Source organism: Camellia sinensis, chromosome 9 (assembly GCF_055761805.1).
Source record: "Camellia sinensis isolate YWXY chromosome 9, ASM5576180v1, whole genome shotgun sequence".
Lineage (NCBI taxonomy): Eukaryota > Viridiplantae > Streptophyta > Magnoliopsida > Ericales > Theaceae > Camellia > Camellia sinensis.
In genome coordinates, this window is record NC_138969.1 from 87,413,366 (window position 1) to 87,436,027 (window position 22,662).

Here is a 22,662-nt window from a genome sequence, read left to right on the forward strand (position 1 = left end):
TTTGTTGTTTCTTTTAATTGTTTTCAAAACTATAGGAGACGAAAAAATAAATTTGTCAGAAAAAAAAGAGGCACCAATTTTTTTTCTTGTTGGCGCCAATTATTTTAGCTCATTGGAGACGAACATTTTTGTCACAAAATTTAAAGTTTTTTGCGACAAAAGGAATTCGTCACCAATAAATTCCAAACTTATTAGACGATGTCGTTTCATTTTTTTATTTATTTGGTGACAAATATATTTTTTGTCTGGGAAGGATAAGTTATGGAAGACGAAAATATTTCATCACCAATAAACCCTTCATGCTTGTTTTATCTTTTTGTTAATTAGGCGACAAATATATTTTTGTCTCGGAAGGATATGTTTTGGGAGACGAAAATATTTCGTTACTAATAAATTCTCCATGTGTCGTGTTGCATTTTGATTGATTGTGCGACAAATATATTTTCGTCTCATAAGGTTAAGTTGAAGGAGACGAAAATATTTCATCACCAATAAATTCTCCATCTCCACACAACATTGTTTTTGTATTTTTGTTGATTAGGCAATGAACATATGAGTTTGAGATGAAAATATTTTCTCACTAATTATTTCTCTTTATTAAAATGTCGTCAGAAACTAAGAGATGCTCTTACCTTAATCACTTACTTTCACACACACACAAATACTAAAGTCGTGACCCGAAAAGACACCCTCTACAAATCCTCATTTCTCTCTCGTACTTGAGTCTCCTCTCTCACAAGTATTGAAGCTGTGACTCGAGAAAACAATCTCTATAAACCATCTCTTCTATTTCGCACTGAAGTTCTCTATTCTCTCTCACATTTAAGCCGTTTGTGCATGCAAACATTGTTATCCAAGAAGACATTTTGTGCAAAGCTACTATTCTTTCTCATAGTAAACCCCTCCCCACAAAAAGAAAAAAATAATAATAATAATAATTAAACAAGGAAACAAAATACAAGAAATCTAGACTATTGTGACAAAATTTGGTGACTTAAAATTTAACCCAAAGATGACAAAATATTAATTTTGTCGTTTGTTTTAATTTTTCTCAAACGTATAGGAGACGAAAAAAAATTTCGTCTGCAAAATTCAGGCTCCAATTTCATTTGCATTGGCGCAAATTATTTTAGCTTGGTGACTTAAAATTTAACCCAAAGATGACAAAATATTAATTTTGTCGTTTGTTTTAATTTTTCTCAAACGTATAGGAGACGAAAAAAAATTTCGTCTGCAAAATTCAGGCGCCAATTTCATTTGCATTGGCGCAAATTATTTTAGCTCATTGGAGACGAACATTTTTGTCACAAAATATATATATTTTTTGCGACGAACGTAATTCGTCACCAATAAATTCCCTACCTATTAAACAATGTCATTGCATATTTCTATTTATTAGGCGACAAATATATTTTTGTCTAGGAATGATAAGTTATGGAAGACGAAAATATTTCATCACCAATAAACACTCCATCATGCAAACGATGCCGTTTCATCTTTCTATTAAATGGGCGACAAATATATTTTTGTCTTGGAAGAATAAGTTGTGGGAGATGAAAATATTTCGTCACTAATAAATTCTGATTGATTGCGCGATGAATATATTTTTCGTCTCATAAGGTTATATTGTGGAAGACAAAAATATTTCGTCACCAATAATAAATTCTTTGTTCTTGTATTTAAGGAGACAAAAATATTTTATCACTAATTATTTCTCTTTATTAAAATGCTATGGTTTTGTGTTTCAGAGCACTGAAACCGTCACCCCAAGAGACACACTCTGACCTTTATCACTCATTTTCATGTGAACGGACACTCAAGTCGCGACCCAAGAAGACACTTCCTAGAAACCCTCATTTCTCTCTCACACTTGAGCCTACTCCTCTCTCACAAGTATTAAAGTCGTGAAGCAAGAAGACACTCTGTAAACCATTTCTTTTATTTTCGCACTAAAGCCCCTCTCATATGTCTCACACTTAAGCCCTTCATGCATGCCAGTATTGAAGCTATTATCCAAGAAGGCACCCTATGCAAAACCGACTATTCTTTCTCATAGTGAAGGCGCCCCTTGCATAAGCACTTTTCTCATTGTCTGAACCAATTCTACCCTTTCCGTCTAGAAAACTCATTTTAGAAAAATCGCAAGTCAAAACCCCTCTCCACAAAAAAAAAATAATAATAATTTTTTGTGAGAAAAAAAACAGAGGAAAAATTAATAATAATTTTTTAATTTTCAAAATTAATAGAAAACATTACCTTGTTTAGTATGGAGTTTTCAATAATTAATTTTTAATTTTTAATCTATATTTTTTTAGTGAACATTTTTTAATATTATAATTTTTTTTTTTACTTTTTAAATCCCTTTAATTTAGATGAGGGCAAATTGCAGCAATTGTCCCGGTACTTTGGTCCTTGTGTCATATAAATGGTATGTGCCATATCTATATCTATCTATCTATCTATCTATCTATCTATCTATCTATATGTCTATATCTATCTATCTATCTATCTATCTATCTATCTATCTATCTATCCTATATATTATGCAAAATGAGGTTTTTAACCCCAAGCCATGCGGGAGCTCCAATCTCCCAATCTAAATTTCCTGATTTTTTTTATTTAAAAAAAAAAAACCTTAGCATTTATTAACTTCTCTCAACCCCCAAGTCTTACCCTCATAATAACTCTTTAATGCATTAAGAACAAACATAAAAAATTCTTTGAAATCCAACATATGAATTCCTTGAAAAGTCTTAGGATTATTATCCCTCATAATAGCACTTTCATGCATTAAGAACAAGCATAAAAAAAAAATTCTTGAAAAGTCCAACACATATGATTATTATCAAAATATTAAACTTTAATATAATATAATAATAAAAAAAAGACATTTAATTCCTCGAAAAGTCTAACACATATGATTATTATCAAAATATTAAACTTTAATATAATATAAAAAAGGAAACAAAGAAGACATTTAAAAAAAAAGAAAAAAAAAAGAAGACATTTAAAAATCGCAATTCACATATATAGATAATTGTAAACACAATCTGTGCATAGCACGGGTGATATGCTACTCTATACTATATATTAAGCAAAAGGGGGTTTTAACCCCCAAGGCTTGTGGGAGCTCCAATATCCCAATTCTAATTTTTTAATTTTTTGATTTAAAAAAAAAAACCTTAGCATTTATTAATTTCTTCCAATCCCCATACCTTTTGGGAGATTTGTTCAAAACCCCCTCATAATTAAACTTTAATGCATTAAAAACTAACATAAATAAATTTTCTTGAAAATTTCAACACATCTATCTATCTATATTATATTATCTATATCTATATCTATCTATCTATCTATATCTATACTATATATTAAGTAAAAAGGGGTTTTTAACCCCCAAGACCTGTGGGAGTTTCAATATCCGAATCTGAATTTTTTATATTTTTTATTAAAAAAAGAAAAACTCAACATTTATTGATTTGGTCAAAATCCCCTGATCAACATTTATTAATTTTTTTCAATCCACATGTTTTTTCACATGCCTGCATTTATTGATACAATCCCCTGATCAGTATTTGAAATCCCCTCATACAAATAATTATAGATACAATCCGTGTATAGTTACTGCAGTACCATTTTTAACTTCTCTCATACACTATACTTAGTGATAAGATTGTTAAATTATTTTTATAAAAAATCTTAAAAAACATAATTTATATATTAAAAAAAATCTAATACAAATATAAATATTTATAATTATTCTGTGTTAAGCAAAAGGGGGTTTTTAACCCCCAAGGTCTGTGGGAGCTTCAATATTCCAATCTGAATTTTCTAAATTTTTTATTTTTTATTTAAAAAAAAACTCAGCATTTATTGATTTGATCAAAATCCCCTGATCAGCATTTATTAACTTTTTTCAATCCACATGTCTTTTCACATGTCTGCATTTATTGATTGGTCAAAATCTCCTGATCAGCATTTAAAATTCCCTCATACAAATAATTATAGATACAATTCGTGTATAGTTACTGCAGTACCCTTTTCAACTTCTCATGTATATTATGGTTAGTGATCAAATTGTTAAATTATTTTTATAAAAAATATTAAAAAACATAATTTATATATTAAAAACAATATAAAAAAATATAAATATCTATAATTATCCCGTGCATAGCACGGGTGTTGGGCTAGTATTATATAAGAAAAATGGAGTTTTTAACTTACAAGCCTTGTGGGAGCTCCAATATCCCAATCTTAATTTTTTAAAATTTTGATTTAAAAAAAAAAAGAACTCAGCATTTATTGACTTCTCCCAAGTTACTTTTTGACTTTTCTCATACCTACTCCTACACCCTTTTCAGCTAGTGATGGGATTGTTAAATTATTTTTATAAAAAATAATTTGTATATTAAAAAATATATCTAAAAAAAATATGAATTCTTATTAAATCTATATCTATACTATATATTAAGCAAAAAGGGATTTTTAACCCCAAGTCTTGTGAGAGCTCCAATCTCCCAATCTAAATTTCTTGATTTTTTGATTTAAAAAAAAAAAAAACTTAACATTTATTAACTTCTCCCAACCCTCAAGTCTTACCCTCATAATAACACTTTAATGCATTAAGAATAAGCATAAAAAAAATTATTTGAAATCCAACACATGAATTCCTTGAAAAGTCTCAACACATATGATTATTATCCCTCATAATAACACTTTAATGCATTAAAAACAAGTATAAAAAAATTTTCTTGAAAAGTCCAATACATATGATTATTATCAAAATATTAAACTTTAATATAATATAATAATAAAAAAAGACATTTAATTTCTTAAAAAGTCTAACACATATGATTATTATCAAAATATTAAACTTTAATATAATAGAAAAAAAGAAAAAAAAGAAGACATTTAAAAAAAAGACACTTAAAAATCACAATTCACATATATAGATAATTGTAAATACAATCCGTGCATAGCACGGGTGATATGCTAGTATATATATAAGTAAAATGGGGTTTATAACCACAAGTCTTGTGGTAGCTTCAATATCTCAAACTAAAATTTCTAATTTTTTGATTTTAAATAATTAAAAAAATCCTCTATAGCTTTCATTCAAGCAAAATTACACCCTTTTCAACTTCTCCTATACACTATGATTATTAATGGGATTGTTAAATTATTTTTATAAACCAATCTTAATTTTTAAATTTTTTGATTTAAAAAAAAAAGCTGAGTATTTGTTGACTTCTCCCAACCCACAAGCCTTTTTGGATTTCAAAGATTTTTTTTTTTATATTTGTTCTTAATGCATTAAAGTGTTATTATGAGGGTAAGACTTAGGGGTTAGGAGAAGTTAATAAATGTTAAGGTTTTTTTTTTTAAATCAGAAAATCAGAAAATTTATATTGGGAGATTGGAGCTCTCACAAGGCTTGGGGTTAAAAATCCCCTTTTACTTAATATATAGTATAGAAGTATAGATAAGTAAAATAGGGTTTGTAACCACAAGTCTTGTGGGAGTTTCAATATTTCAAACTAAAATTTCTAATTTTTTGATTTTAAATAATTAAAAAAATCCTCTATAGCTTTCATTCAAGCAAAATAAATAAATAATAATATTAATTAATTAATTAATATCTCATAATTTATGACTTTCAAATGGAAAGTATATCAAATATATAAAATAAAAAATAGAAAGTACACCAATCCATTTCAAAATTCAAATTTGAGGGGCACTAAATATGGAAAGTATTTTATTAATTTAAATTGAAAATTATAATCATTTATCCCACAATACATAAGTTTTAAATAATGATATATTCCATGATTTATCTATATACTATTATAATTTCAAAATATTGTCATTTCATTAAGGTTGAAAGTTGTAATTTTTTTTTTCATTTTTTTTTTCATTTTGTTTAATTTTTTGTTAATACGTGTTACAATATGGTTGGTTTATAAATTAATTTTATATTCTGAAAATAAAATTTCAAATTTGGATTTTTACTTAAATTATGTTACTATAATTGGAATGAGATCAATATTCATTCCTTAAATTTTGAATCCTTTATTAAATTATAAAATAAAATTTCAAATGTGAATTCTTCTTCAAATTATATTACTACGATTAGAATGAGTTCAATATTTACACGTGTCATAATATTATTGGTCTAAATATAATTTATGTTAAATACATGTGTTCAAATTATTAAATTTCCTCCTTACCTTTTTTTTATTCAAATACTTTTATTTTGTAAGAAATTTGTTTTTATTCTATTTAATATTTTATTGTAATTTTAAATTAAAAAGAATTTCTAAAAAATCATATTTAAATTATGTATGCCATTATAAAAAGTAAATTTTTTTAACATCAACTTAGTGGTAGTTTGGGAAGTGTCAAATAAGCATACTTTTTTACTTTTTATAAAAATATTTATAGAAAAGTAGAGATATAATGTGACCCAAAAAGATAATTAAGTATATATTTTTTTTACTTTTTACGAAATGCTGTGTAGAAAAGTAGAGATGTGATGTGACCAAAAAAAGATAAAAATATTATAAAAAAAAAAGTGAGCTAATATGACACTTTTCAAACAACCTTTTATTCGATGATCCCTTTCTATAAGGTATATTTTCAATAAAAATTCTATTGGAAATCTCAAGTATATTGCTTTTTCTTTTATTCGTTAATATTAAATTTTTAATTAATCTAATTTATTATTTTAAAAAATAAATTAGCAAATAATTCATATATTTATATATATAATTTCGTTTTGGTTGCTCAAGTTATTTGGTGGTTCTGCCCAAATCCACTCAAATTTAATTTGAATTTTTGAATTTCTGCATAGGTTCTCACTTAATTAAAAACTATGTTATTCAATCTTTAAAAAATTTTAAGCTCGGCTCAAGGTGCTTGGGTTGAGCTCACCTAAGTTTGCAATTCTAGCAAGGGGGGTTTAAAGTTACATGAATAAATTTGTGATAAATTAAAAAAATAATAAATAAATTGTGAAAAAATTGTGAGACTTAAATTTTAATTTCAATCTTTTTTGTTTTCATAATTTGCATAAAAAATTTAACTGTGATAAAATTTTGCATCCTTTATTAAATTATACAATAAAATTTTAAATTTAAATTCTTCTTCAAAATATATTACTACAATTAGAATGAGATCAATATTCACACGTGTCATAATAATGTATCATAATATTATTGGTCTAAATATAAGTTGTTTTAAATACACGCGTTCAAATTATTAATTGCTATTAAATTTTTTTCTTTTTTTTGGTTTTAAATTTTATAAAAAAAAATTATGTCCTTCTAAACTATAAGGACTTGAACAATAATATTTTTTAATATAATTTTTTTTTCACAAAAGAACAAAACATAACTTTTTTAGTACTTACCAAACATGGTGGATTTTGTTTTTTTTTTTTTAATTTCAATTGTCAATTAAAAAAATTAAAATAAAGAATAAGAATATCTTTGGCTCAAATTGTTAAAAAGTTAGTTTTGCTAAAATAAATTAGAAAGAAATGTTGATTTTTTTAGTTTGTTAAACTTTTTTATTTATAAAAAAAAGGGTTATAGGTGATAATTTATTGTTCATCTAGAATTATTTTCAGATTAAATGAAAATACCATATTTAAATTTTAAATTTCTTACCTTTTTTTATTGGGAAAATTAGTCTAGGGTCCCTCTCCCACTTTTCGTAATGGAAGAGATCCATAAAATTATTTTTTGATGTCTAAGGTCCCTAAACATATATCAGAGAAATTTGACTCTTTGTCTCTCCTTCTCTACTGCAGAGCAGCACTTCCCCTCTCTCTCTCTCTCTCTCTCTCTCTCTCTCTCTCCGAAACCCTAGAACCTCGGCTTCCCACTTCTCTCTCTCTCTCTCTCTCTCTCTCTCTCTCTAGAATACATACACACACACACATATATATATATATATATATAGCTTCAATGGCGGTGGAGCTGGATTGAAAAGCATGGAACATCTGATCTCTTCGAAGAGGCCGGTCTCAAGCTCCTTTGAAGCTTCGGCAACGTTGAGTGTCTCAATGATCTCTCTCCCGAAGATTTGTGCGCGAAGATCTCGCAGTTCGATGCGTTGATCGTGAGGAGTGGAACGAAAGTGACGAGGGAGGTTTTTGAGGCTGTGAATGGCCGATTGAAGGTGGTGGGAAGGGCTGGTGTTGGGATCGACAATGTCGATCTCTAGGCTGCTACTGAGCTTGAATGCCTTGTTGTGAATGCGCCGACTGCGAATTTGGGTCATCTTGCCCAGGTTGTTAAACATAAATATGAATTACTCTCCAAGAAATTTCAGCAACATATATTATTTTAGTTCATTTTTTCACTATTTTCTTCACCTGGTTTGTTTGGTCTGGCCACATGGCAGTACTCAACTATGCATTCAAACACAAGTTCATTTACTGTCCTACTACTATATCATTTTTTCACTATTTTCTTTACCTGGTTTGTTTGGTCTGGCCACATGGCAGAACTCAACTATGCATTCAAACACAAGTTCATTTACTGTCCTACTACTATATTTACAAACTTGTTGTATCCTTAGTCCAAAACCAGAGAAATTTTAATTTTCTCTGGATTTCTATGTGCTCTCTCAAAAAAATTTGTGTCTGATTTTATAATGCTTACATATCTCCAATACTAGATATTTAATTCATACATGAATGGAGAACTCTACAATTGTTCTAGAAATGTCACTTGAAACGTGTATAGAAACATGCATATTCATCTTCTACTCTTTAACTTCCCTGTAGGATGCATGAATCAAGTTTAATTTTAAAAATAAATAAATCTGGTGAGGTTTGAATTTAAAGCAAATTAGATTAATGGTTACTAAATAGGACTAGATTTGTGCAGACTTGACAGTCAATTTTGATAATCTATCATTGTTTCTAGTTAATAAATTTTTTATTTATTTATAGTTGTTCTTGAAAACCCATCATTGGACCTTCTTCAGTTCAAGAAAAACATTAGCTCCATTTCATACAATCCATGAAAGCCTAGCTACATATGCTATAACAGAATCATATAACTTTCCCATAGTGGATATGCCAATTAATTCTTTTCACTATATTCTATGATTCAATTTATGATTCTGTTGATTGTCTTCAAACTCAGAGAAATTTCAATTTTCTCTGGTTTGAACCCAGAGAAATTCTCTACATGTAATTTTGTGAATTTTCTTTGGATGTGGTAGCGGAGGAAGACGAGGAAGAGAGTCGTCGTCATCATCGACAACATTGAGATCAATCAAACCACACATCTTTGTAGGGAAATTTTCTAGAAGAAAAGAAAATGTGGAATTGAAAACAAAATGGAGGAGAGATTGAGATATGTTCATATATACAAATATAGATATACTGTGAGCAAATCAAATTAAATTTTCTCTGGATTATGTGTATTTTTTCTGAATGTGGGAACTGTGTGAATGTTTTCTAGTTGAGATCATTATTTGTAATTTTGTGAATTTTCTCTGGCTGTATAAATTTTCTTTGCCTATGATCACTTTGTGAATTTTCTCTAGTTGTGATCATTGTTTGTAATTTTGTGAATTTTCTCTGACTGTATAAATTTTCTTTGCCTATGATCACTTTGTGAATTTTCTCTGGCTGTATGAAATTTCTCTAGTTGTATGAATTTTCTCTGGTTGTATGAAATTTCTCTGGTTGTGATCACTGTGTGAATTTTCTCTGTGCTCTCTCTCAGATTCTCTTCTTTTTTTGGAACTACAACCATCTCTCAGCATGTTTGGACCCTTTATTTATTTATTTATTTATTTATTTATTTAATATATCATCTTTTATATCACTTTTTTGGTAGCAAATGGATTCTGGAAACAGTGTGAATATGCAATCTTCAAGTGGTGGAGATGAAGATTATGATTCATGGACTGAGTCAATCTTTTCTTTCTTGAACCACAGTTTTGGCTCCATCTCCAACCACCCACAACTGCCTCCTCCACAACCACCACCACCTCTCTTCCACCACCAACAACCCACTTTGTTTGACTCTCAAGCACACAATCTCAGGCCTTTTTTCTTTTTTTAAATCCAGAGAAATTCTTGCAAAAACCAGAGAAATTCTCTGAAAATCCAGAGAAAATCTCTAGACTGGAATCCAGAGAATTTCTCTGGATCAAATTTTCTCTGGAGAGAAATTCTCTGGACCGAATTTTCTCTAGGCTGAAATTTCTCTGGGCTGGAATTTCTCTGGACTGAAATTTCTCTAGTTCAATTTTGAGGGACCTTAGACATTATGAAAATATTAAATGTCCTTTATACTATGAAATTTTAATATCAGGGACCCTAAAAAAAACCCCTTTTTTATTCAAATACTTTTATTTTGTAAGAAATTTGTTTTTATTCTATTTAATATTTTATTAAATTAAAAATAATTTCAAAAAAATCATATATAAATTATTTATGCCATTATAAAAAGGAAATTTTTTTAATATCAACTTACTGGTAGTTTCGGAAGTGCTAAATAACTATACTTTTTTACTTTTACAAAAATATGTATAGAAAAATAGATATATAATGTGACTCAAAAAAAGATAATTAAGTATATTTAAATTAAGTGTATCTAAAAAAAAAAATAACTCCAAATCATTTTCAAAAAATGAAACCAAATAAAATTGAAAGCTGAGAAGTTGAAAGGCTAAGAAGTTGGGCCATTGTAGACCAAAAAAAACTTCCTCAAAAAAGGATTGTGAGGGATCGGCTGAGAAGTTGAAAGGCTGTGTCAAGACCATCAAGTTGAAAGGCTGTGATCTTCAAGACCATCAAACTTCCTCTGCTCTTCCTCTGGTGTGCTTACTGTTGCAACCCACGGCTGAGGGATCAGCTCTTTGCTGAAGCATTCTTCCACAATCTGACTGGAAGAGGCTCTCACGGTACCCTTTCATTCTGCTTGTTCATTGTTCATTGTTCATTGTAGAGTTTTTTGGTTTATCAACATGTACAATGAATCTGCAATTTTGTTTTTTCATTCTGCTTGATATCTATTTCATTCTGCTTGTAGAGTTTGTATATTCATTGTTCACCATTTGGCCAATTTTTTTCCCAGTTTTGGGTCGAACCGATTTATTCGGTTTTGTAATTATGTGAACCGAACAGACCAAGATACACATATAAACCGCACCAAACTGGTCTATACGGTTTGGTGCGATTCAGTGCGATTGTTACGGTTTTGGGATTTAGAAAAGATTTGACAAATATATACAATGATTTGGAAAAGATTAAATATATATAAAATACAGTATGAGAGAATGCACCATGAAAAATCAAATAGCAAAGAGGAAGAAAGAAGATAAAGGAAGCAAAAATATGAATCGTAGAAGCATGGAGCGAATGGCAATGCAGATTCAAGTCGACAAGTTTTTGATTCGGCAACAAATGGTGGTGCAGTCATGGAGTAAAAATATGGAAGAGGGAAGTGGGATTGAGAGAAACCCAATTGCTGAATCAGTGAGAGAGAGAGAGAGAGAGAGAGAGAAGAAGATGAATCAGTGGAGAGAGATGATAGAGATTGCTTGTTTACCTAGGAAAGAATATATAATATGTGATGCTCTGTTTTGTTCATTGTAGAGATGAATCAGCAGTTTGGTTTGTTTTGTTTATAATATGTGATGCTCTGTTTTGTTTTAAGTTATTCTCTCATAATTTTATATATATATAAATATATATTATTGGCATAGAATATATAATTTTTTATATATAAAAATATTTTTTATATATATTTTAAATGCACATATGCTCAATATATATATTTTTATATATATTATTTAAAGAGATTTAATCATGAACATATGCTCAAATTAAGAAAGTGCTCATAGTGCTGGACAGCAAGCAACTCAGTTGGAACCATGAAAGCTGCCTACAAATAAACAAAGTAATCTAACAATCACTTTTAATTCTGTAAGATTACGTATGGAGCAAATGTTGAGACTAAACACCATGCTGAGAAATCAATTATCAAACAAACAAATTAGACTCTGAAATCTCATAATTGAAGTCAATCACTACTATCCAATATCAATAATGAAAACTTTACATGGCCTACATGATAACCTGCACCAATAACCTCCATACATGCCAAAAAAGCTACCACAGTCTTCCCACAACCAACATCTCCCTGAGAAAAAAACGATTGAGATAATCAAAACAAAGAGATTCCCTTAAAAGAAGATGTCACTGAAGGCTAAAAGGAAGACAAATAATAAATTGTTTTTGGGTAAGTGACAAAATAAATCTTACATCTCTTTCCAACCAAATCCCCCTATGTCTTATCCATCAAATAAAGAATATATGATATGGTAGAGACATATAAGGTCGAAGTAGTTGCAAGGATTTTACCCAAACCGATGGTGTAACAATGTTGTATAGTTGACTTATCTCTATGAATGAGTTCGTGTGCATGTGTGTATGGGGTAGGGTGACAAATGGGTGGGTGTGGGTGCCTAGTTATGTGAATGTGTCTATGCTAAATGGGGTAAAGAAATTAGGATGAATATAAGTTCACTGTCTTAGATTACCAATTCTCTCAAAATTTTAAGTTGTTAGGAAATGTCCAATATATATCAAGCTATCTAACACCCTCCCTCTCTCATATGGACAAGCAAGAAGGATATAAATTAAAGAACAACAATTGATTAGATATGAGATACAAATTAAAGAACAACAGTATGTTAAGGGAAAAAAATATAAATCCAATACCTGCAAAAGTCGATTCATGGGAACTGGCCGCTTGAGATCCCAAATAATCTTTGAAACAGCAGTTAACTGACTTGAAGTAAGAGAGTAAGGAAGAGCCTTCAAAAAATTCTTTGTAAGACTAGACCATTCCTCCATAAATACAGAATTCAATACAGGCTTCCTATACTTATCCAACAATACATCTTTCTCTATCTGTGTACCAAGACCTTCAAGCATTTGAAACAAACGGCCCAACTGACAAAAGAGGATAATAGCGATAGTCAGGGGTTGCATGCAATCAATGCACAAAAAAGGCAAGATGGACGAGCACCTGCATCAACAAAGTGACGACGAGATATTTTTTTGATAAATAATAAATTTTATAGAAAAAGCATAAAGATGATGCAACTAAAACAAAACAACCAATAGAAGGAAACAAAACTTGCCTAACCAATTACATCATCCAAAAAATCTAAGAAAGAAAAAAGATCCAGATCAACTTTACACTCCCACCCCAAACCTAAACATGTCCCATCATACTTTACCCATCCTCACCCCAAATAGGTTGTATGACAAACAAATGCAACATCATAACAGATTTGAGAGGAGGAGGATGTTGCAAAACTAACTTATATGTGGTATCAAATATAGAGATGGCCATGGGACAAAAACAGGGGGAAATGAAAAATCTAATCTCAACTTCTATTTCAACATTGGGCCTAGGAGTGGTGATCTTTATCTTCTCTGATCCATTTTTGTCAAATCATGAACATATGCTCAAATTAAGAAAATGCACATACGCACATATGCTCAATATAACAAAAAATGACAAAAATAACAAAAATCACTAACTTAAGGAAGACAAAATTTGAGAACAACCAACCAACCTTAAACACACAACATTACCAAACAGGTCATGAATTAAGTAGTGACTTGAAAGCAATTTCCGTGTTCGTATTAATGCTAATAGTCCTAAAAATTTAAGCTTTTAGCACAACAAATAAGGGTATAGAAAATTTCATAAAGCCACAATCCAAAACAACCAAACTGTTACATTCCACAAACCAACTTGGTAAAAGCACTTAAACATCAAACAGTAAATTAATTGAACCAAATTGAGCATAGTGGGAGTAGAGCACTAACAAAGGACAAAGTAGCTACCTAATGACTACATAATAAAAAATGATGAAAAAATATAGAGAAAAATTAGAAAATTACCATGGAAGACGACAAAAGGTAGAGAACATGTGGTTGTTAGTGTACAAGTCAAAGTGAAGATAAATAATTCCATGGCTTGGTTTGAACTTAGAGTTACTAAAGAACATATCAAGTGTGATGTTGTTACATGATAAGTTAAGTAGTGTGTACAAAGATCTCTCCTAAAAACTTAATGGATGGATAGAGGAAAGAATTAGTAACTCTAAGTTCACCTTCTCTTTAAAACGAAGGCAATAAAAATAAGAAAATAGAAGAAATGAAAGGAAGAACAAATAATATTGTGCCCGATTATCTTCTTTTCCAATTATATCGTTATTAGAGAAATCTGAAGCCACAGTTACACACCATAATCAATATTGCCTCTATAAACAGTCCAATCAACTAAGATTCTTTTTATTTCTTCAAAAACAACTGGTTTCCTAAATGAGCAAATTTTCTTTTATTCCTTTTAATGTACTAATGTTGTAAACTTGTCAGGAACCATTTTTTTTTCTACTCTATCCTTTCCCATAATACTCCCATCTACTCATACTGATTAAAATCACATGCTGCTCAAGAATCCCTGTATCTACTCCAAATTTGAAGGTTCTTTCATTCTTGACTAACCATGCAATTATGTGAAGGTTACTACTAGTTCACATATATAGATAATTGTAAACATAATCCGTGCATAGCACGGGTGATATGCTAGTTGATCAGTAATGGGAAATGAAACTCTCTAAATTTGTGGCAAATTTTTATCAAGGTATTTTGTAGATTTAGAGAGAACTAGTCATGAGTCAAGTGAAAGCTAATTTGATATACTTTGATCAAGGTATTTGGACAGTAGTAGCTGCTCTAAGTGGTCTGGTACATAATCTGTTAGGATGTCTGGTTCATAATCTGTTCTATTTTGGCCAAATTCAAACAATTTGAAAATACATTAGTCTACATTGTACTTTGCAACTTTACTACTTAAATATGTTCCATCTCAATCTATGTTATATACTTGGAGAACTAAGGAAAGATTAGAGATAGACAACGTCATATGATTTTCTTTGTATGATACACATTGTGCATTCCTAAATGAAATAGGTTAATAGTACACATGATGCGTTTTATGACATAAACAAACTAAAAAAAACTTGATCTTTCATTTGTGATCAGACATGGACAAGAGTTGGATTGCATTGGGTAAGACACCTGATGGAAGGATGAGTTAGCCATTTATTGATGGAGTGACATCATTTATCAAATTTGCAATGGCAGTTGTTGACCAGGAAGGTAAAATTCCGTGCCCATGTTTGAACTGTGTGAACTATTATTCCCAAAATCTTCGAAATGTGCAAATTCATTTGCTTCAATATGGGATTATGCAAACGTACACTATTTGGCATGAGTACGGGGAACCACGTGTATCAAATGAGGCTCATCATGAAATGGCAATTGATGAAGATGAGGTTTTAGGTGGTATTGATGCCTTAGTGGAAGATCGAATAAGAGGAGAACCCAACGATGCACCCCAAAATGAGGAAGTACAAACGTTTGATAAACTATTGAATGATGCCAAACGTGAGGTGTACTTAGGTTGCACAAACTACACTTTGTTGAAGTTTGTCATCGAGCTGCTTAATATGAAGGTAACAAACCACTGGAGCAATAAGTCGGTTAACACACTATTGGAGTTTTTAACAAAACTTTTACCAAAAGATAATTTGGTTCCAAAGTCATTTTATGAAGCTAAGAAAATACTTCGTGATTTGGGCTTGTCATATGAGTTAATTGATGCTTGTTTAAATGATTGTGTACTATTTTGGAAGGAAAATGCAAGGTTAGATAAATGTCCAAAATGTAAGGCATCCAGATACAAGATCAATCGTGGCAAGGGTAAGAAGATTCCCCATAAGGTGTTGCGGTACTTCCCATTAACACCAAGGTTGAAAAGATTGTACATGTCAAGAAAGACTGTTGAGGACATGAGATGGCACAAGGAGAAACGTATAGATGACGGAGTATTGAGACATCCCGCTGATAGTGATGAATGGAAGGAATTTGATATGCAACATCCTCAGTTTGCCCTAGAGCCTCGAAATGTGAGGCTAGGGTTGGCTGTTGATGGGTTCAATCCTTTTGGGAACATGAGCAACTCGTATAGTTTATGGCCTGTAGTACTCATTCCTTATAACTTGCCACCTTGGTTGGTTATGAAAGATCCCTTTCTTATGATGTCACTACTTATTCCTGAAGAATCACAACCAGGGATCGATATTGATGTCTACATGAGACCTCTGGTGGATGAGTTGAATGAGTTGTGGGAAAATGGTGCATTATCTTACGATGCCGTAACTGGTGAGTCTTTCCAGATGCGTGCAGCTTTGATGTGGACTATACACGATTGGCCCGCATTTGGTGACATATCTGGGTGGAGAACAAAGGGTCATTATTCTTGCTACACTTGCAATGATGAACCATATTTTCAATCCTTGAAAGGTAAGACTGCATACACTAACCATCGATGCTACTTGCCTCAAAACCACCCCGAAAGGCGAAAGAGTAAGGCTTACAATGGTAAGCATGAGAAGCGAAAGAGATCTTTAAAGTTACCAGTGGAAAAGATATTAGAGCAATTGGATAGAGTGATAGATGTCACATATGGGAAGCATCCAAGAAATAAGAAAAGACTCCGTCAGGCACCAAATTGGACAAAGGTAAGCATCTTGTATGAGTTACCATACTGGAAGAAACGGAAGCTTCGACACAACATTGATGTTATGCACGTCGAGAAGAATTTTAGTGAAAATACCTTTGGAACTATGTTAGGCATTGATGGAAAGAACAAAGACACCGACAAAGCACGGATGGACTTGGAAGATATGGGTATAAGGAAAGAGTTGTGGTTAACACGTCGTCCTGATGGAACTTATGTCAAACCTAGGGCAATCTTTTCTTTGACCCCTGAAGAGAGGGAGGGTTTCTTTGAATTCTTGAAATCAGTGAAGTATCCGGATGGCTATGCTGCAAACATATCAAGATCAGTGAATGCGAGAAATGGTAAATTGACAGGCTTGAAAAGTCATGACTGCCATGTACTCATACAACGGATTCTTCCAATTGGGATGCGTGGTTACGTAGACAAAGAGATTAGTAAAACACTATTTGAGTTAGGTAGCTTTTTCTAGGATTTGTGCTCAAGGACACTGCGCCGTAATGAACTTGAGAAATTAGAGGAACGTATAGTACACATATTATGCAAGCTTGAAAAGATATTTCCTCCAGCCTTCTTTGATGTGATGGTTCACTTGGCCGTTCACTTGCCGCGTGAGGCTATTCTTGGAGGACCGGTGCAATATCGATGGATGTACTGGATTGAAAGGTAATTGTTAAATTGAAAGATTCATAATTATATGTTGTATGTGTAACCTTGCTCTTAACTAATTCTCTTTTCAAGGTTTCTTGGAGCTTTAAAAAAGTTTGTTACAAACCGAGCTCGACCAGAAGGTTCAATCGCAGAGGCTTACATTGTCAAAGAGTGCATTACTTTTTGTTCAATGTATGTTGATGGGATCGAAACAGTGCATAATCGACCCGAATGAAATCAAGATCGTGGCGAACGTCACAAAGGGTTAACTGTATTCACAGAAACTACACGTCCTATTGGCCTAATCACAAGAGATGCTGATATGTCACAAGAATATCGTGATATGGCTCATTGGTTCTTGTTGAACAATAGCCTCGAGATAGAGAAGTATCTAGAGTATGTTTTTCATTTAAATATGTGTATTCTTAGCTTTGTTAATGTAGTTAACAGTGCATAATAATCACATTCTTTTGAGTAGGATACACAAAAATCTAATACGGACTCCATCTGACCAAGGCATAACCCGTATACAACAAGAGTTTCCCAAGTGGTTCAAAGAGCAGGTAAGGCATTTTCAATTTTAAGACATGATTAAAAATTTGTATAAGATTTGATCATTTATTAATTTATTTTTACTATCTTAATGTACGTTATATGTGAATGTAGATAAATATATTGAGAGAAGAAAAGTCACCAGAAGCAACCAATGATTTATGGTCGTTAGCAAATGGCCCAAATTTGCTAGTAAAAGAGTACTCAGGTTGCATAATCAATGGCGTACGGTTTCGTACAAGAGAAGTAGACAATCGCTGTAAGAGTCAGAATAGTGGTGTGCTTACGGAAGGGGATCATGAGGGAGTGACGCATGAATTTTATGGTCACTTGTGCAATGTTTGGGAATTGGAGTACATGTGTCATAACAAAGTTATATTGTTCCAGTGTGAATGGTACAACACAGGAAACACAGGTCGAAGTAGAACATTGCGAACCGATGATTATTGCACAAGTATTGATGTCACAAGTCGGTGGTATCAACACGACCCTTTCATCTTGCCTAGACAGGTTAAGCAAGTCTTTTACCTAAATGATACCAAATGGGGACAACCTTGGCAAGTCGTTCAACGAGTGCAACATAGGGGTGTCTTTGATGTACCAGAGGTAGGTGATGGAGAATCATTACATGAACCAGAAGAAAACGATGTGTTCCAACAAGAAAATATTACCGATGTTGTTCCAATTGACATCGGCCCTAATGTTCAATGTTATAGAGATGGTGTTGAAGTAGAAGTTGTTACAAGGGTTAGGTCATCTGATGAAACAATGATACAGAATAGAGCTGACAAACAAAATGAAGAGTGTGACGAACCTGATGTGGATTACGATATGGATCTTGATGTAGACTAGGATTTGTAGTTATTTTGCACTTCTATATGAACATTGTTCTTAATTAATGTAGTTGAATTTCAGTTGTGGGGTTCATCCACTGTTATGTAGGTTTATCATTGATTGGTCATATTGTGTGTCTGATGGCTTTGTAATTAATTTGTTCTATGATAAGTAAATGGTAAAAACAAAAATCATCCATATCACTCTAGCCATATTTCAATGATTTAGAGCCTATATGACATATCCACTTGTTGAGATTGTTGTTGCTTTATGCTTTATGTATAGAAATATATAATTGTCTTTTCTTTACATCTAATGTTCAATTATGCGTATCCACCAAAAAAATGTTCAATTATGCTTTATAGTTGGGCAAAATGGACACTAAAAAAAAAGCAATTGACCAAACCAAGTACCGCAACTAAGAAGGTAACGAACTATGAGAAACAAAGAATGAAGAATATTAATAAAAACCGTGAGAGAATGAATGCTCTAGGAGTGAAGAATATAACAACTTGTTTGAAGGCTACGGTTCAACATAAGAAATTGAGGAAGGAAAAACAAATATCAATTGAGGAAAATGACGATGATTATCGACCGTCAGAGGCTGAAGATGGCAGTGACACTGAAACCTATGATTCGTTTGAGCATGAGGTACTATACATTTATGCATTGTGAAATATATTCTTTCTTGTTACTTTCAATTCATACACACATAGACATGTATATCTTTGTACATATATTCATATTTTATTATGTTATTCAGCTGTTAGAGATACCATCGAGAGCCCATTCACAATCTCATCATGAGGTATTGACCCACGCATTAGAAGAGGGGGATACCTCTTCACGTCCTGAGGTGACTAGCAATCCGCCACCACCTCTCAATGTGGAGCCTCAACTTGAGGTGACTGCTGGTAATACTATTGGTAAGACACACTCTTTATTTACATTGATTTGAGATCTTAATTAAATTTGTTCACATACTATTTCAATATTATGGCTTCACAATATCAGCTGCTAAGCGTGCTCGTGGCACGACTCAAGGCAAAGAGGTTCAAGGCCTTGTTGATAAAGATGGAAAGCTTAGCGTGCCTATCCCTCCAGAATTTCATGCACCGGTAGGGGACTATGCCTCAAAACTAGCCTCAAAGATTGGTGTAGAAGTGCGAACTCGTTTACCAAATCCAAGTGTTCGTAGGTGGAAGTATGTTGATGCCTCCGTTAAGGAGGCGATGTTTCAACGCTTGAATGTAAGTTCGTTGTCTACTTATAGGAGATATTACTCATTTTTATAATAGGTTAGAAATCTTAATTATTTTATTGTAATTATTTTATTTTTTATAAGAATTATCTATGACTTATCTATTTTTTGCAGGATCAATTTGATTTACAAGGAGACCCTGTTGATATAGAGAAGGCAATGAACACAAAATTTGGTCGGAGATTGAGTAACCATACCTATAGGCTGCACAAACAATTCATGGAGCTGAAGGAGGCTAAAGGGGAGAAGTATGCAAGAAACCACCCACCAAAGAATGTCGATCCTACCAAGTGGATAGATCTTATTGATAAAAAGTGGAACACTAAAGAATTTCTGGTAACATTTTCATCTTTTTTATTATATTAGCGAAGAAAGAATTTGATTAGAATAGGGAGAGATTATAAAACAACTAGAAAGAACACAATCAATTTGCTGTGAAATTCCATATGTATTCGTTTCCCTTTATCTTCTAGGCATGTAAGTGGAACATAATAAAAACCAAATAAGTGGAAAAATGAGAAAGGGAAACTATTAAACATGGATTGGAAGGCTCGCATAATAGGAGATTGATTTATGGTTTGTTAAAGTGCATCTTTCACATCATAGAATAAAGAACTAAGATTTCAGTTTCTATGATTGTATTAATTTTCTGTTTGTTCTTGGGTTTGGTTTGAAGTTTCATGATAATGGTAAGCAACTAGCTAAGTAACTAATATAGGGTATTGAGACAGAACTTTAGATTTGATAAAGTTGCGGAAGAAAGAAAGGGTTATGAGTTTGGTATCAGTAATTGTTCCACATCTTGTGAAATGTAAATGGATTTTTTCACAATCTATCTTGCCCATGCTTATATGCCCCCTATTTGTGAACGGTGTAAATTACTCGTTTTTTTTTTCGCCCATCCTCTAATCTATTTTTCACAGAATTGAATGAAACTAGTGAATAATTTGAAATATCTTTTAAGTTGAAATGATATATAGGAAAATGATAGAGAGGAACAATGCAATTTCTTTATTATCAACCATTAAATTTGTTTTACTAGTGATACATTTCATTGTTATATTGGTTCATTATTCCTTACAGGAACAATCAAAAGCCAACATATTTGTCTTACTAATGATACATTTCATTGTTATATTGGTCATTCTTCCTTATAGGAACAATCAAAGGCCAACATCGCGAACAGAGAAAGGATGTATACAAAACATAGGTGTGGTTCTAGGTCAATCCCTGCTAGAGTAGAAAAACTGGTACGTATCCTTGCACTTTCAGAATTATATTAGATTCTTAGCTTTATTTATTGAATATTTGGTCTATCGAATTAGGCACGAGAAAAGAAGATGCTACCTGATCTAGCAGAGTTGTACAAGGAAACGCACTATAATGAGAAAACACATGAGTGGATCTCATCTCAAGCTCAGTGTAATTATGTGAGTATATATTGCAATTTTTATTAACAAAATTTTAGAATACTATTTGTTATAATCTTATTTAATTTTCTAATAATTATTTAATTTTTTTATATTTGATAGGAAAATATGATACAGACACAGGCTGATCACCTCTCACAATTGGGATCAACCCCTTTGACTGCAGAAGAGCTATCAATCAAAGTCCTAAAGCCAAGGTCTGGCTATGTGAAGGGACTTGGCATGAGACCTTCATCCTCTATTAGGAGAGCCACTACCATATATGATGAAACAAATGATTATGTGAAGCGCCTTGAGATGCAAATAGAGACACAAAAGGAACAAATACAAATGCAGAACAATAAAATAGAAGATCTTGAAGAGGGTAAGAAGAAGCAAGGGGAGATAATGGCTGATGTTGTCAACTTTTTGAGGACCAATGGATTCACTGGACACTTTGGAAGTGGAGGGGACTCATCCACAAGTGGGCATACTTCTTGGTAAAGTATATTAACTTTAATATAACAAATTTTATAAAAGAATACATGTTTGAAGAATTAGGAAGTAAATGGAAACATGCATATGACATCCAATTTGTACAGGTGCACATGATGTATAAATTGTGAATTAGTCTAAAAAATATATTTTTTTCTCTATACTTAAAGCTTGAAAAAAGGCTGTCGAAATGCTAAATTATCACACAATTATAGATTTGTACAAGAACCAATAGAAACACCTTAGGAGGGACCAATATAAGTTGTATGAACTTACGGCACATTAATGGGATGCACCATTTGTGAATTAGCCTTAAAATTAATTTTTTGTTCTCATAATCTAAAAAAAAGTCTGTTACAGGGATAAATTGTATAATTGATCTAATTGTAAATTGATGAGTTACTAATGCTTTTAATCTTTTGTATAATTGATTAATTACTAAAACTTTTAATTTATTTTTTTGCAGATTGGATTGGGGTGGCATTTTTGACGTGCAACAATGATGTAATTTGTTTGAATGTTCATTTTTGTTTGATAAGGATACACATACTTTTTGGAGTTACACTAGTTATTGTTGGATTTTTGGTGGAATTGAACAAGTTATAACTTTTGGATATTTTGTGGATATTTCACTATTTTATTATATCAGGATGAAGTTATTTGTAATGATGAATGGATATTTTCATTTTGTTAATTCGTAAATGTGTTGATAACAGGTTAGGTTAAGTTGTGATGGAATTGTTATATTCAACAGGTTTCAACATGAACAGGGTCATATTTGTTGAACTAAAATTTAGATTTTGATCAAATAGGTATATAATGTGGA

The 22,662-nt window shown here is 31.7% G+C and overlaps 2 protein-coding genes across 2 annotated transcripts; both read left to right on the plus strand.

Annotated features, from left to right (window-relative positions):
* The first annotated feature begins 15,189 nt into the window (after positions 1-15,189).
* LOC145799599 (uncharacterized) lies at positions 15,190-18,689 on the plus strand. The gene is made up of 4 exons (XM_082889199.1): positions 15,190-16,978; positions 17,567-17,681; positions 17,764-17,848; positions 17,952-18,689. The coding sequence occupies exons 1-4, from the start codon at positions 15,190-15,192 to the stop codon at positions 18,687-18,689; spliced, it is 2,727 nt and encodes a 908-aa protein (XP_082745325.1).
* A 1,043-nt stretch (positions 18,690-19,732) lies between these two features.
* Positions 19,733-22,503, plus strand: LOC145799137 (uncharacterized). The gene is made up of 6 exons (XM_082888680.1): positions 19,733-19,921; positions 20,047-20,268; positions 21,090-21,182; positions 21,258-21,362; positions 21,465-21,841; positions 22,303-22,503. Coding segments are annotated over exons 1-6 (816 nt in total). The 5' UTR covers positions 19,733-19,903; the 3' UTR covers positions 22,304-22,503.
* Positions 22,504-22,662: the final 159 nt, after the last annotated feature.